The following is a 15282-nucleotide window of genomic DNA, read 5'->3' as shown; positions in this document are numbered from 1 at the left end:
GGAAGCACTTCCCCTCAGATCAGGTACTAGACAGGGCTGCCCACTATCACCATTATTATTCAACATAGTGTTGGAAGTTCTTGCCATAGCAATCAGGCAGAAGAAAGGAATTAAAGAGATACAGAATGGAAGAGAAGAAGTCAAATTTTCCCTATTTGCAGATGACATGATAGTATATACAGAAAAACCTAAGGAATCCAGCAAGAAGCTTTTGGATATCATTAGGCAATACAGTAAGGTGTCAGGCTACAAAATTAACATTCAAAAGTCAGTGGCATTCCTTTATGCAAGCACTAAGTTAGAAGAAATTGAAATCCAGAAATCAATACCTTTTACTATAGCAACAAAAACAATAAAATATCTAGGAGTAAAACTAACCAAAGAAGTGAAAGACTTGTATACTGAAAATTATGAGTCACTACTCAAGGAGATTGAAAAAGACACAAAGAAGTGGAAAGATATTCCATGTTGTTAAAATTTGTAGGCTCTTGCTGGGCTGGCTTGCTTCACGGCGGGTAACAGAGACGCGGAGACAACGGCTGGGCAGGGAAGCTGTATTTCTTTATTCAGGAACAACGATTCATAAACTAGGACAAACTAATCACCAAACAGAACTCTGCTGTCTCTTTGCGGCGGCGCAAGCACTCTCTCTCTTACTCTCGAACTCAGGAACCCTCCAACTCTGGAACTCAGGAACTCTCGTACTGGGGAACCCTCTGAAACTCTGGCACTCTCGAAATCCGGAACCCAGGAACTCTGCCCTCTCGAACTCAGGAACTCAGGAACTCTCGTACTCGGGAACCCTCTGAAACTCTTCCACTGTGGAACTCTCTCTTACTCTGTAACCCTGAAACTCTCGAACTCTCGTACTCAGGAACTCAGGAACTCTGTCACTCTCGAACTCAGGAACCGTCTCCCGGGATTCCTTGGGGCGGGGCCAAGCAGGCCAGCGAAATTAATAGGACTGATCCAATTTTCTTGGCGGGGGAGGGCTAGAACAAACCAATGTAAAGCATACGACAATTCCATGTTCATCAAAATGAATATAGTTCATCATCAAAATGAATATAGTACCCAGAGCCATCTACAAATTGAATGCTATCCCCATCAAGATCCCAACTACATTTTTTAGGAGAATAGAACAAATGCTACAAATATTTATCTGGAACCAGGAAAGACCTAGAATGGCCAAAACAATCTTCAGAATAAAGAACAGAACCAGAGGCATCACACTCCCAGATCTCAAATTGTATTATAGGACCATTGTCATCAAAACTGCTTGGTACTGGAACATGAATAGACAGACTGACCAGTGGAATAGAACTGAGAGCCCAGAAGTAAGCCCCCACACCTATGGACATATAATCTTTGACAAAGGGGCTCAGACTATTAAATGGGGAAAGCAGAGTCTCTTCAACAAATGGTATTGGAAAAAATGGGTTGAAAGATGCAGAAGAATGAAACTGAACCACTATATTTCACCAAACACAAAAGTGAATTCCAAGTGGATCAAGAACTTGAATGTTAGACCACAAACTATCAGATACTTAGAGGAAAATATTGGCAGAACTCTTTTCTGAATAAATTTTAAAGACATCTTCAATGAAACGAATCTAATTACAAAGACAAGCATAAACCTATGGGACTACATAACATTAAAAAGCTTCTGCATAGCTAAAGAAACTACTACCCAAACCAAGAGACTCCTCACAGAATGGGAGATCTTTATATGCCATACATCAGACAAGAGGTTAATAACCAAGATATATAAAAAGCTTGCCAAACTCAACAACAAGACAACAAATAACACCATCCAAAAATGGGGGGAGGACATGGACAGAATATTTACCAAAGAAGAGATCCAAAAGGCCGAGAAACATGTGAAAAAATGCTCCAAGTTTCTGATTGTCAGAGAAATGCAAATAAAGACAACAATGAGATAGCACTTCACTCCTGTGAGAATGTCATATATCAGAAAAGGTAACAGCAGCAAATGCTGGAGAGGTTGTGGGGTCAAAGGAACCCTCCTACACTGCTGGTGGGAATGTAAACTGGTCCAACCCCTGTGGAGAGCAGTCTGGAGAACTCTCAGAAGGCTAGAAATGGACCTACCCTATGACCCTGCAATTCCTCTCCTGGGAATCCCTGCAATTCCTCTCCTGGGAATCCTGGGGATCCTAAGGAACCCAACACACCCATCCAAAAAGATCTGTGTACACATATGTTCTTGGCAGCACAATTTGTAATAGCCAAAACCTGGAAGCAACCCAGGTGTCCAACATCAGATGAGTGGCTGAGCAAGTTGTGGTATATATACACAATGGAATACTACTCAGCTATAAAAAAAAAATGGTGACTTCACCGTTTTCAGCTGATCCTGGATGGACCTTGATAAATTCATGTTAAGTGAAATAAGTCAGAAACTTCTCACTCTCAGGCAGAAGTTGAAAAACAAGATCAGAAAAGAAAACACAAGTAGAACCTGAACTGGAATTGGCATATTGCACCAAAGTAAAAGACTCTGGGGTGGGTGGGTAGGGAGAATACAGATCCAAGAAGGATGACAGAGACCTAGTGGGGGTTGTATTGTTATATGGAAAACTGGGAAATGTTATGCATGTACAAACTATTGTATTTACTGTCCAATGTAAAACATTAAATCCCCAATAAAGAAATAAAAAATAAATAAATAAAGTATTTTTAAAAAGAATGAAAAAAAAAAGGAGCAGTGAAAGTTTTTTTTTTTTTTTTTTTAATTAGCTAAGAGGAGGGAGAAAGGAGAGTGGAAGGAAGAGGTAGAGATAAACAAGTTCCTCTCACACTGGATAGGACAGGCAGTCACCTAGCAATGAAGAAAACAACAACAGTTAATTTTGGTCAAACTGAAGAAGAAGGGAGCAAAAGGGAAACATGTATATAATAATAGTAATAATAAAATAGAATAGAGTAAAAATCCCTCACAGTCAGTCTGCAGCTTGGACTGCTCCTGACTGGCTGCAGGCTGCCTGAGCAAAGACAGTCTATTGTAAGAAGTATCCAAAAAAAAAAAAAAAAAAGCCTCCAGGTAGTCTTTCCCAGGTCAAGTATTTTGTCACTCAAATAGAGCTCCAGCCACTTAATCAGAGAGAGAGAGAGATATAAGAAAAACAAAAAGGACAGGTTTGGAATGACACCCCTAGTGAGCCAGGAATCTTGGTAAAGAAAATAGCTCAGCAGGGAGCCTGCTAGTAGTGGTTCTGGGGTGAGGGGAAGGGTGAGCTTCAAAAATAATCAAGAGTTTTCCTTTCTTTTTCCCACTGGCCTCTGTTTTCTAACCCAAGAGTGGTCTTGCCCTTAGGACCCCTTATTCACCCTCCTGCTAATGGCCCAGTATCCTACCCTATCCAGAGAATCCCCGGTCACAAACTGCTGCTTGTTGGGAGCTCAAGCCAGCCGCTGCTTGTAAGTTGTCAACTTGGCTCCGCCCACCGACAGATACCTTCTTATTATGTCCTTAGCAGTAGGTAAGTATATTTCTCTACATAATTAAATATATTAAAGTTGGGGATTGGGTGGTAGTGCAGCAAGTTAAGCGCACATGGTACAAAATGCAAGGACAGGCACAAGGATCCTGATTCAAGTCCCCGGCTCCCCACCTGCAAGGGAGTCGCTTCACAGGCAGTGAAGTAGACCTGCAGGTGTCTGTCTTTCTCTCCCCCTCTGTCTTCCCTTCCCCTCTCGATTTCTCTATGTCTTATCCAACAACAACAGCAATAACAACAACAACAAGGGCAACAAAAATGGGATAAATGGCCTCTAAGAGCAGTAGATTTGTAGTGCGGGCACTGAGCCCCAGTAATAACTCTAGAGGCAAAAAATATATATACTAATAGAAACACAGACGAAATTCTAGCTATTGTGGCTATTATCTTCTGTAAAGTCATCACAGATACTGAAAAAGTAATGGCTGACAGTGCTCAGACACATAAGCTTGTGATGGAAGAGCTATGAGTCACACTGTTAATTAAACATGTTGAGAATAATATCATTTTTTAAAAAGTGGGTATTTTTGGTATTATCTCTATTGATTTGATAGAGACAACCAGAAATCAAAAGTGAAGGGAGAGAGAGAGAGGGAGGGAGAGAGAGAGGGAGAGAGAGAGACATATCTACAACACTGCTTCACCACTCGTGAAGCTTCTTCCATGCTGGTAAAGACTGAGAGCTCGAACCTGGGTCCTTGCACATTGTAACATGCCTGTTGAACCAGAGGAGCCACCATCCAGCCCCAATAATAATATCATTTATATTAAAAATATTTAAAAGAATGTGAAAGCTAGTACAAACATGCACTAAACATCAAGAAATCCCTGCTCTGTGGAGTAGGGCACCAAAGTAAAAATCTCTGGGTGGAGGGTGAGGGTAGATGTTCAGTTTTGCTGGTTGGCAGGGGGTGGGAAGGGGAGACACAGACCTTTAGTGACAGGAATGGTGTTAATATACACTCCCATTAACTTACAGTCTCACAAATCACTATTTAATTAATATGAGGGGGAAATGGATCAAATGTCTCAAACTTCTTGCATAGAACATAGCTGAGTATATGTTCCTTCAGTCTACAAACTTAGGACTTCAAGTCGGTAATCAGATTGAATTTTAACAGTGGGCTCAATTTGTTAATACATTTCTAATAATGACTTGTTCTCTGAAATATTAAATCTCCTAAAAGCTTGGACCAGGGTGAACAGAAGCAACTGGTGGCATTACTTTATAAGATACAGCTATATGTAAACAACATAAAAGGACATAAATTATGGTGAGGTCTTGTATGATATAGCAAAAGCTAACAAAGGGGTTTTCAAAGTTAACCCAATTGCCAAATAATTTGCTTATAGCAATAACTATCTATTGCCTTCTTAAACCCTTAAGACAGCAGGAACCTTCCCCTTTCTCCATAAAGCCCATACACCTCCCAGTCCTGGAGCCTCTAGGGTGGGACTCACTTTTCTGGATGCTTCTCTCAATTCATATCAACTGATACTGCATCTGCTGATCCCAACCTAATCAATGCAACCAGAACCACCTCGGCATGCTTCGCTTTGGACTGTGTTCAGAGACTTCACACACGGAATGAATTCTTCAGCTCCACTACTGTGGTGAGGCCTTTCCTAGCTCACAGGACTCCTTAATTCCATTTTGGGTGGTGCACTTCTTAACAAAACCTCAAAACCTAGATATACGCCAGAGCCCATGAGATAGGGCATATGTACCTGAATCCATAAGTTAGGAGAAAATATATACCTTGAAGCAAAAGTGCACAATAATTTTCAGTGAGTCAATAAATGAAGCAAGCAAGTAGAAGGACCTAAAAAGACACCATAAACTACCTAATGAAATAGCTTCTACTTAGACCTAGATACCCTTCTCACCTACCTCCTATTACATGTCCCTCAATCACTCCAAAGCTAACTTTGTCTGGCAAAGTAAGGGCTACAAAAGCTGAGTAAGGGCAAGAGACTGGCACACTTTAATGATGACTCTTTAGTCACTAGCCACCCCATCACCTAGGGCCTTAGTCAGGGAGTCCTGGGATTCCCACACAGACATGATGGGCCTAGACCTCTAACAGATCTCTCTAGCCACTGTCACTGGTCATCTCCAACAGGAACAACATAATGGACCCCTCTGTGAGCTCCTATAGGACCTTGCCCTCAATGTGGATCAATAACGGTAGCAACGTCCCAGTCTCTGAAAAGGGGTTGGATAACATACTCTACCTACTAGCCAAGGAAGATGGGTCCTGAAATTAGTGCAGCCTGGAATGTTCCTAGCTGTGACCACAGAATATGAACGCAGACCTACAGGATACAGAGGTTACATAGGCCCCTGTGCTGAATATGGACCCCAGATCAATTGATGGGATTTACAGCTAACAGTATTTATATACTTTCACATATTTGGGTCCACCTGTATATTAGATGTCAGATGCAGGCAAAAACTAGTAAAGTCATGGGCCCCTTGGAATATACCTAAATAGACCTACTAATGTTTTCCAAAAAGGAGACCCCAAATTTTCATCTGCAATATTCTTGCCTCAAGGTTCATGATTAGTCAACAATTTGTTCTGCAGTATATCTTAACTCTTTTTCAGCCACCAGGTTCCAGATGCAACCATGATGCTAACCAGACTTCCCTGGGCAGATGACCCCACCAATGTGTCCTGGAGCCCCACCTCGCAGATCCCTGCCCCACTAGGGAAAGAGAGAGACAGGCTTAGAGTATGGATCGACCTGCCAATGCCCATGTTCAGCAGAGAAGGAATCACAGAAGCCAGACCTCCCACCTTCTGCACCCCACAATGATCCTGGGTCCATATTCCCAGAGGGATAAAGAATAGGGAAGCTATCAAGGGAGGGGATGGTATAGAGTTCTGGTGGTAGAAACTGTGTGGAAATTATACCCCTCTTATCCTATGGTCTTGTCAATATTTCCAATAAAAAAAAAAAAGAAATTCCTGTTCTGTTACATACATATGATTATGAAGATCAGGATCCAACAGCTCAAGTCAAAGGGATGAAACAGAGTAAGAGTTTACTTCAACAGAACTGTAGCACAAATGCATGGATGTAATCCAGACTTTAAAAATGAGAAGAAAATCTACATGAAGCCATTGTTAAATATTTTGTAAAAAAAAATTATTTGACTATATTTGATAAGTTGTATACATTTACAGTATGTATAATATCTAAATGTGTTCATTTTATCAATATTTATAGAAATTACCTATAAATAATTTTTAGGGAAAGTCAAATTAAAGAAGCAAAGCAAGTAATTCATCTTTTGAACATGACTAATACTTTTTGCAAGACCTTATAGATGTATCCTGGATGCAATTTCTTATTTACGTCCTCGGTATGAATCAGGGAGAAAACTGTGCCACTGCTTAACACTGAACAGTTAAAAGAAAAAAAATCTACTTCTGTGGTGCCTGATAAATTTGGAGGGGGTCCTGCCCACCCCTCTCTCTCTAGGAGAAATGAACAAGCAAAGATCACCGAGGCATCTAAACTCATCTCTGTGTCACTATTTGGAACTGTCTGGAAAATTAGGGGAATTCAATTAGCCACAGCTATTTCTAATACAAACAACAGAAATAGTGATTATCAAGTGCAGAGTGACAATCCAGGCAAACCCTGAGATGAGTCTCCCCAGGAAGGGACACACCCAGTAGGCAGAGGCTTTTGTAAGAACAACAGACTGATCTCACTGCCAGAACATTCCCACAGCTCCATAAGCCAGCAGGCAGGCTCTGAGACTCAGTCTCATCTTTGAAGTGGATCTCAGAACTCAGATCACGCCAAGACTGGATGGGCATACATTTTATATTTTGCAAATGCCCTTGGTCCAGTCAGGTTCCTGGCCGCCTTAGCAACCTTGTCTACGTGTCTGTGCTTCTTTCAGTGGTCTTGTAAGGAAATAACAGTATTTGTGTTGTGACATTTTTCCCTTATATTAAACATGGAAAATGCTACCATTTTCCAGTCCAAGCCAAGCACATTGCCATCCTTGTGTGAAGTCCGGCCAGCTTCGAGAAAATTCGGCAAAGACCTAGGTTCTGCCAGATTTAAAACCCAGATTCTTACATAACGGAAACCCTCAGGGAAGGAGAAAATGGCTTGGGGGAAAGCAGATACTTACTGAAAGTTATGATTTGGGCTGTGTGTTGGACCTAGAGAGATAAAAACAAAGAAGACAAGTTATTAATACTTCGTGATTTGGTAGTGACTTTGTTCCAACCCAGTCAACGGTAAAGGTGGCCACAGCCCAGGGTATTCATTTGTGGTGAGTTGTCTTCGGCCTTGGGCTTTGCTCTTACCCATGATTATATGCCTGGAATGGCAAAAGCCACAATGAAACTCTGTTTCTACAGAGACATTGGGAGATACTTTTAGAGTTTTTGCTGCCTTTTCTATCTCTCTCTCTCTCCTGCCTTGTTACACAAGATACATCTTATAAACAACAGAAATATTGGGCGTTTGTATGATAGGGCTGAGAGGGGACAGACCTATCTCTTCCTGCCACATAATTCAATCACTGACTGTGACAGCAGAGTACAGAACTATCATCACCCTTAACTTACCTCTCAACTGGGACAGGGTGCTTCACAGGTAAGTGCCTATCCCACAGGTCAGTCTTGGGACCTAACCCCCTGGCCCCCTAGTGGCAATAATGACTTCTTGAAGCATAGCTTTCCAATTCAACTTTCTCTCTCTCTCTCTCTCTCTCTCTCTCTCTCTCCCCTCAATATTTTATGTTAATGAGGTAGATACAGAGAAAGAGACCAGAGCATTTTTTAGTTCTGGCTTATGGTGTTATATGGGATTGAACCTGGGATCTCAGAGTCTTCTCATAACCGTTACTCTATTTCCCCATCCTCAACTTTGAACTCTCAAGCTGGGCTCTGAGATTATTTTCTGCAGGCCAGGTTCACAGACTACTCCAGCTGTGCATGTTTTTTCATTTTTCATTGCTAGTCAATGGGTATCAGGTTTAAACCAGGACCTCATATGCACAATGGAAAGGCCCTAGGGCATTTTTTTTTTAAATTTCCTCTCTGCTGGCTTGTGTGTGTTCAGCTTCAAAACACTCCTATCTGTTAACCCTCAAGCCTGGGCTGGCCCGACTCACCGAGTCGTACAAACAGGACACCAGTGGCCGTGATGGTTTTCACCCCGTTGGTAGCCACGCACTGGTAGTAGCCAGTGTCGGTTGTGTCCAGGTCCTGGATGCGCAGCCGAGAGCCATATTCTGTCTTCCGGATGATGACACGCCGTGGCTCCTGCACCACCGGTGCATCATTCTTTAGCCACCGCACGCTGGGAGGAGGGTTTCCAGCCACCTTGCAGTGCAGAATTGCTGTCTGGCCCTGGACTATGGTGATGTTATTCACTGGCTCCAGAAAATTCAGAAAGTAACCTGCAAAGGAGCAATGTCACAAAAGAGACACCTTCAGTGAGGGGTGGAAGAAAGGGCTCCAGGGCTCCTGGAGTCGGCTCAGGCACTGATGTGTTCACATCTTCACAGACCATTCTTATTACAGGGGGTCGTTTTGTGTATTTTCATGTTCCCAACATGGAACTGAGCTCTTGTTCCCAAGGAGAAACACAGGGTGTTACAAGCTCTGGTCACAGCATTGCCGTCAAATGATCAATCCATACACAGCCTTGTTTTTGTGAATTTCTGCATGTGTGGACCTCATTGTAACTCTTACACTGAGCAGGGCTATAACTCTCTTCCAAAGCTTAATTAACCTACTAAGATGCAGACTTTTTTCCATAAAGCAAATCAGATTTTCTTGAACTTGTAACACTAGACTTAGAACCATGCTGCAGGACATCTTAAACATCAAAATGACCAGGAAAAGGTGTACATGTGTGAATGGCAGGAATAAGCATATCTGGAGAAAGACACTCGTGTCCAGTATGAATGGAGACAGGAAGAGGGTCACAGCAGTTGAGATCATGCACACAGAGCAATACCACATGCCCACTGCTGCAAGCACTCCTATAAATGACCACAAATATCCCTCAGCAATGATTGTGGAGTTGCTAATACATTCTAAGAGGGCAGAAGAGACAGTATAATGACTAAGAAGAAAGGGAGTTAAATTTTTTTTCTTTTTATTTTATTAGTGACTTAATATTGATTTACAAAATTACATGTCAACAGAGGTATCCACACCATTCCCACCACCAGAGTTCTGAATCCCCAATCCTTCCATTGCAAGCCACAGCAGTTCTCCTAAGGTTGCAGACACCGGTTAACTACCATCTCTACAACTGTCTGTCTACATTTGTACATAATTGCCCACTTTTTATTTCAGGTCTAGTCCTCTCTTCCCTTCCAAGCCACACATAACCCCTATTACTACATCCAAATGTCCCTCCCTTTTTCCTCTTCTCTCTTTCCAGGTTCTCTCTCTCTCTCTTTTTAATTTATTTATTTTCCCTTTTGTTGCCCTTGTTTTTATTGTTGTTGTAGTTATCATTGCTGTTGTTGCTGATGTTGTCATTGTTGGGCAGGACAGAGAGAAATGGAGAGAGATGGGGAAGACAGAGAGGGGGAGAGAAAGACAGACACCTGCAGGCCTGCTTCAACACTTGTGAAGTGACTCCCCTGCAGGTGGGGAGCCAGGGGGGCTGGAACTGGGATCCTTAAGCTGGTCCTTGCACTTTGTGCCATGTGTGCTTAACCCACTGTGCTACCACCTGACTCCCTCTTTCCAGGTTCTGACGGAGCTGAAGTTCACAGTCCTCTTCGCCTCTTCCTCCTATCACTTCTCCCTCACTGGAAGTATAGATCAAAATGGTTTTTGGGGTGCAGAAAGTAGATGTTCTGGCTTCTGTAATTGCTTCTCCGCTGGATGTGGGCTTTAGCATTAGCAGGTTGATTCAGACCCCCGGCCTGTTTCTATCTTCCAAAAGGGAGTTAATGTTGAACAAAACATTAGGAGATTTGAATAAAATCAATTTTGAAAATTGTAAATTTGAGATGTTATCAAATTACCCAACTATGGCTCTTGGGTCTCATTAACTTCCTGGAGGATGTAAGGGAGACTGAGTTAGAGCAGGCATGGGTCAGGACACTGACCCTTAAAGATTCTGCCCTGACCATTTCTGAGTTGATATGGTTCCCCTTTTGTATACTTGCATGTTCAGAGCTCCAGTCACTGCACCACCACAGGAGGGCCACGCAAGAATATCTTTTTTCCCCCAGAGCGATAAAGAATAGGAAAGCTTCTAATGGAGGGGATGGGATATGGAACTCTGGTGGTGGGAATTGTGTGAAATTGTGTCCCTCTTATCCTACAGTCTTGTCAATCATTATTAAATCACTAATAAAAATAAGTAAAATGCTATAAATAAAATACTACTGGAAAAAAAAAAGAGTATCTTTTTACACTGAATGGTAGCGCAAATGGCAACTTCTCCATTTTTTCACATCAACAGCTTCTCCTATACCTTTGATGGGTGGCCAAGTCAGCAACTGAGTAGACACATCTTTAGAATAGCCCGAGGAGGTTGGGCTCATTTCTGAGAAGTGCATTTTAAGAAAGAAAAGCACTTAACCTGGTGAAATAGCTCACTTGAATAGTGCGCTGCTTTGCTATGTGCACGACCCAGGTTCAAACTCAGCCACCACAGCACTGAAGTACTGTGTTCTCTTTCACGCTCTCTGTTTCTATCTTAAAAAGGAAGGAAGGAAGGAAGGAAGGAAGGAAGGAAGGAAGGAAGGAAGGAAGGAAGAGAAGGAAGTAGGGAGGGAGGGAAGGAGGGACTCCTGCCAGTTATGCCTCCCACAGGGCACAAGGGCTTGAGGTGAACACTGCTCCCCCCCCCCCCCCCCCCGCCACACACAGGGGAAATACTGTCACAGCTAGGCTTAACTCAGAGATGGAGCCTGTCTTCCTAATAAGATATGCTTCCCATGTAAATATGCCTTCATAATAGTAGCTAACACTGACTGTCGATGTCTTATAACCAGCCATCAAGCCATGGCCTTCATGCTGCAGAGAGAGATAGCTCGCTCACAGGTTGTCTTACTTCCTCAAGGTCACACAGCTAAAGAGTGAAGGATCTGGGCGCATAGCCTGTGCACAACTACTTCATTATTGTCATCTCCCACGCAGTGTCACCACCGGGTGTGAAAGAGATCACTGGCAATTTCTAGTTCTGGGGCTGGATGGTGGCACACAGGGTTAAGTGCACATGGTAAGGAGCATAAGGACTGGAAGCAAGGATTCTGGTTCGAGCCCCCGGCTCCCTATTTGCAGGGTGGAGGGGTCGCTTCACAAGAGGTGAAGCAGGTCTGCAGGTGTCTCTCTTTCTCTCCCCCTCTCTGTCTTCCCCTCCTCTCTCCATTTCTCTCTGTCCTAGCCAACAACGAACAACATCAACAATGGCAATAATAATAACCACAACGAGGCTACAACAACAAGGGCAACAAAAGGGGGGAAAATGGCCTCCAGGAGCGGTGGATTCATGGTGCAGGCACCGAGCCCAGCAATAACCCTGGAGGGAAAAAAAAGAGAAAGAAAGAAAGAAAGAAAGAAAGAAAGAAAGAAAGAAAGAAAGAAAGAAAGAAAGAAAGAAAGATGGCCACCAGGAGCAGTGGATTTGTAGCAGTGGAGGAGGAAAAAGTGTACTTCTGGTACAGGAATGATCATGGATTATGGCCAGTACTGACTGTTCTGAAGGTTACTGGTAAGAAATAAGTCCACCTGCTAGAATCCAATACCTTAAAGCTGACTCAATTACTAAAGCATGCTTGGCTATGTCTGTATGAAACAGAATAGGGAAACACAGATGGAGCTGGGGGAAAAATTAGGGCACTAGTCCTACTTTGGGACGAATGCATGGAAAAGTAAATTGGCTCATATCCTACGGTAAACAGTATGGAAGTTCCTAAATGAAACAACTGATTCAGCACTTGCACCCCTAGATATCTCTCTGAAGAACATAAATCTTATCTAAAATGATATGTGCATATATATATATACATATATATATATTTACTATAGCATTATTTATAATAGTCAAGAGATGGAAGCTACCCATGTGACCAACAGATAAATGGTTATGGTATGTGTATAGTAGCCCAGTAAACACACTGGACTTTCAGAGATCATTAAGTCCTGAATTGGATCCCCAGCACCAAGTGTTCCAGAGTAATGCTCTGCTTCTCTCTCTCTCTAAATAAATAGATCTTCAGGTACGAATGTGCCTTGGGAGAACTACGGTGGTTATTGTTAGAGTGGGACTTTGGTGATGAGAGAGGTATGGGATTATCTATTATCTTATAGTCTTGTAAATCACTAATACAGTAAATATTTAAAGACAGTAAAAATTAAAATAAAAAAGAATTTTTAAAAATAAAGAATGCATCCTGTGTGTGTGTGTGGGGGGGAGATGAACAAGGTGAAACTGGTGGTCAAGCCGGGTAAAAGCAGGTAGGTATGTGTGTGTGGATGGGAGGTAGAGTCAGGCAAAGGGGAAGGTTAATCTTTCAAAACACCCTCCCCAAGTGTCAGTCACCATCTACGTAGGGCCGTACTAACTTGAATATGCCCAATCTTGTCTGATCTCAGAAGCTAAGCTAAGCAGGGCTAGGCCTGGTTGGTACCTGGATGAAAGACCAAGTGTCAGTCACCACTCTCTCTATGATCTGCAGTAAGGTTTCTCCACTGTCTTTCTCCAAGCCCAAGGCAACCAATTTATCTGAATCACCTTCATTCTCCAAAGCCCACTGACCTGTAAAGCCACATCTTCCAGAAAAATAAAGGAAAATTTTTGATGATGTAGTCCACCTGTGAAGTGTGTACTAACTCTTCTTTTTATGGAAAAGACCCATCTGCACCCTAAAGTTAAGTCCTAGTCAGGAATCTAACCAAGGCATTTGGCAAACTGTAAGTGCAGGACTGAGGAAATAGTTCCGGAGTAAGAATGCATGCCTCATCTGCATGAGACCCTGTGCATAAAAACAAAACAAGTAGAATATAATACATCAGCATAAAAGCAATGCTTTAGGGGGTCGGGTGGGTAGCGCAGTGGGTTAAGCGCACATGGCACAAGGTGCAAGGACCACCGGCGTAAGGATCCCGGTTCGAGCCCCTGGCTCCCCACCTGCAAGTAAGTCGCTTCACAGGTGGTGAAGCAGGTCTGCAGGTGTGTCTGTCTTTCTCTCCCCCTCTCTGTCTTCCCCTCCTCTCTCCATTTCTCTCTGTCCTGTCCAACAATGAACGATATCATCAACAACAATAATAACCACAACAAGGCTACAACAACAAGGGCAACAAAAGAGAGGAAAAAATGGCCTCCAGGAGCGGTGGATTCATGGTGCAGGCACTGAGCCCCAGCAATAACCCTGGAGGCAAAAATATAAAAATAAAAATAAAGCAATGCTTTAGTTTCTTACTCAATAATAAATAAATAAAAGCCTCCTTTATACTCACACTGTGTTCTGTGGTCCAAGAAACTCTGCTCCAAAAGGCTGAGGGAAAAAAAAAACACTGTCGTTTCAATGAGTCAAACCGGGCCCGGAATGAGAGCAGAAACCGTGTTGAGAAGCAATGTTGAAAAGAAACAACACACCTAGAAGAAGTCTCCTAAATGACTAGCATCTATACGGCAAATGGTTCCACATGTAAAAGGGGGACCATATCAGGTCAGGGAAGGTTAGGGGTCATCTTTTGTGGGTGACCCCTGTGTCCTGGTCCATGCCCTGGCTCAGTCTCACTTAAATGCTCCTGAGAGCTGATGAGACTGTCAGTCATAGCTGGGTAATATAACATCACAAATTCTTATGTTTCAAATTTGATTTTATTTAAATTTCCTCTTACTTGTTTTGATGAATATTAACTTCTTTTTTTTTTTTATCATTGCCAGAGTTTTTCCATTTTGGGTCAACTTTTTCAGAAAGAGAGAGACAGAGACAAAGAGACAATGGGAAAGATATCCACAGCACCAAACTGTCTTCCAATGCAATAGGGGTTTGGCTACAACTTGGGCTGCACACATAAAAAAAGGGGGGTGCGGGGAGGAGAAAGGAAAATAAAGTGGGTGCACTATCTTGTGGAGCTATCTCGCTGGCCCTAAATTCCTTTGCAGCCATGCTGAACTTTAGCCTCTTAAGAGTTTTTTTTTTTTCACTTACCCTTCATCTTTGTCATCCTCAAGTAAACTGAGAATTATTTTTGTTTTGGTCTCCTAAGGCCTGTGTCATTGCCCACATCTGGAAACACACACCTTCCCTCAATTATATTAAATTCTCTATCAATGGCTCATTTATTTTTCCCTTGGAAAAACACACACACTGAACTTTTTCATAAGACTGCTCAGTGTGGTTTACCTATCTTTTACATTGTGGCTGTGCTTTGTTGTTGTTGTTTGTTTGTTTTCTTTTCTAAGCTTTATTCTAACCATCAACATTTCATGGTCGTTTCATTTTTTTTTAATTTCTTTATTAGGGAATTAATGTTTTACATTCGGATGTTTCATTTCTTTTTTTTTTTTGGTTTCATTTATAATGTGATATATTTTTTTATTTATTGAAGAAAGGAGACATTAACAAAACCATAGAATAAGAGGGGTACAATTCCGCACAATTCCCATAACCCGATCTCCACATCCCACCCCTTCCCCTGATAGCCTTCCCATTCTCTATCTCTCTGGGAGTATGGATCCAGGGTCATTGTGGGTCGGATGCTTCATTTCTAAGAGGTCTTCAGTTCCTTTTAAAAATCCA

At 42.3% G+C, this 15282-nt stretch overlaps 1 protein-coding gene across 2 annotated transcripts in view; it reads right to left on the bottom strand.

The window, feature by feature from the left end:
• ROR2 (receptor tyrosine kinase like orphan receptor 2) overlaps nucleotides 1–15282 on the bottom strand; it is a 231687-nt gene that overhangs the window by 27911 nt on the left and 188494 nt on the right. For both annotated transcript variants that reach the window (XR_009552137.1, XM_060200508.1), the window contains exons 3-4: nucleotides 8668–8955; nucleotides 7678–7708 (exon numbers count right to left, since the gene is read on the bottom strand). Coding sequence is in view for 1 of the 2 variants with exons in the window: in XM_060200508.1 (XP_060056491.1) it covers nucleotides 7678–7708; nucleotides 8668–8955 (319 nt within the window). In the remaining variant the exon portion in view is untranslated. The remainder of the gene's footprint in view (nucleotides 1–7677; nucleotides 7709–8667; nucleotides 8956–15282) is intronic.

Source organism: Erinaceus europaeus, chromosome 10, assembly GCF_950295315.1.
Source record: "Erinaceus europaeus chromosome 10, mEriEur2.1, whole genome shotgun sequence".
Classification (NCBI taxonomy): domain Eukaryota; kingdom Metazoa; phylum Chordata; class Mammalia; order Eulipotyphla; family Erinaceidae; genus Erinaceus; species Erinaceus europaeus.
This window is presented reverse-complemented; position numbering and strand designations above follow the sequence as displayed.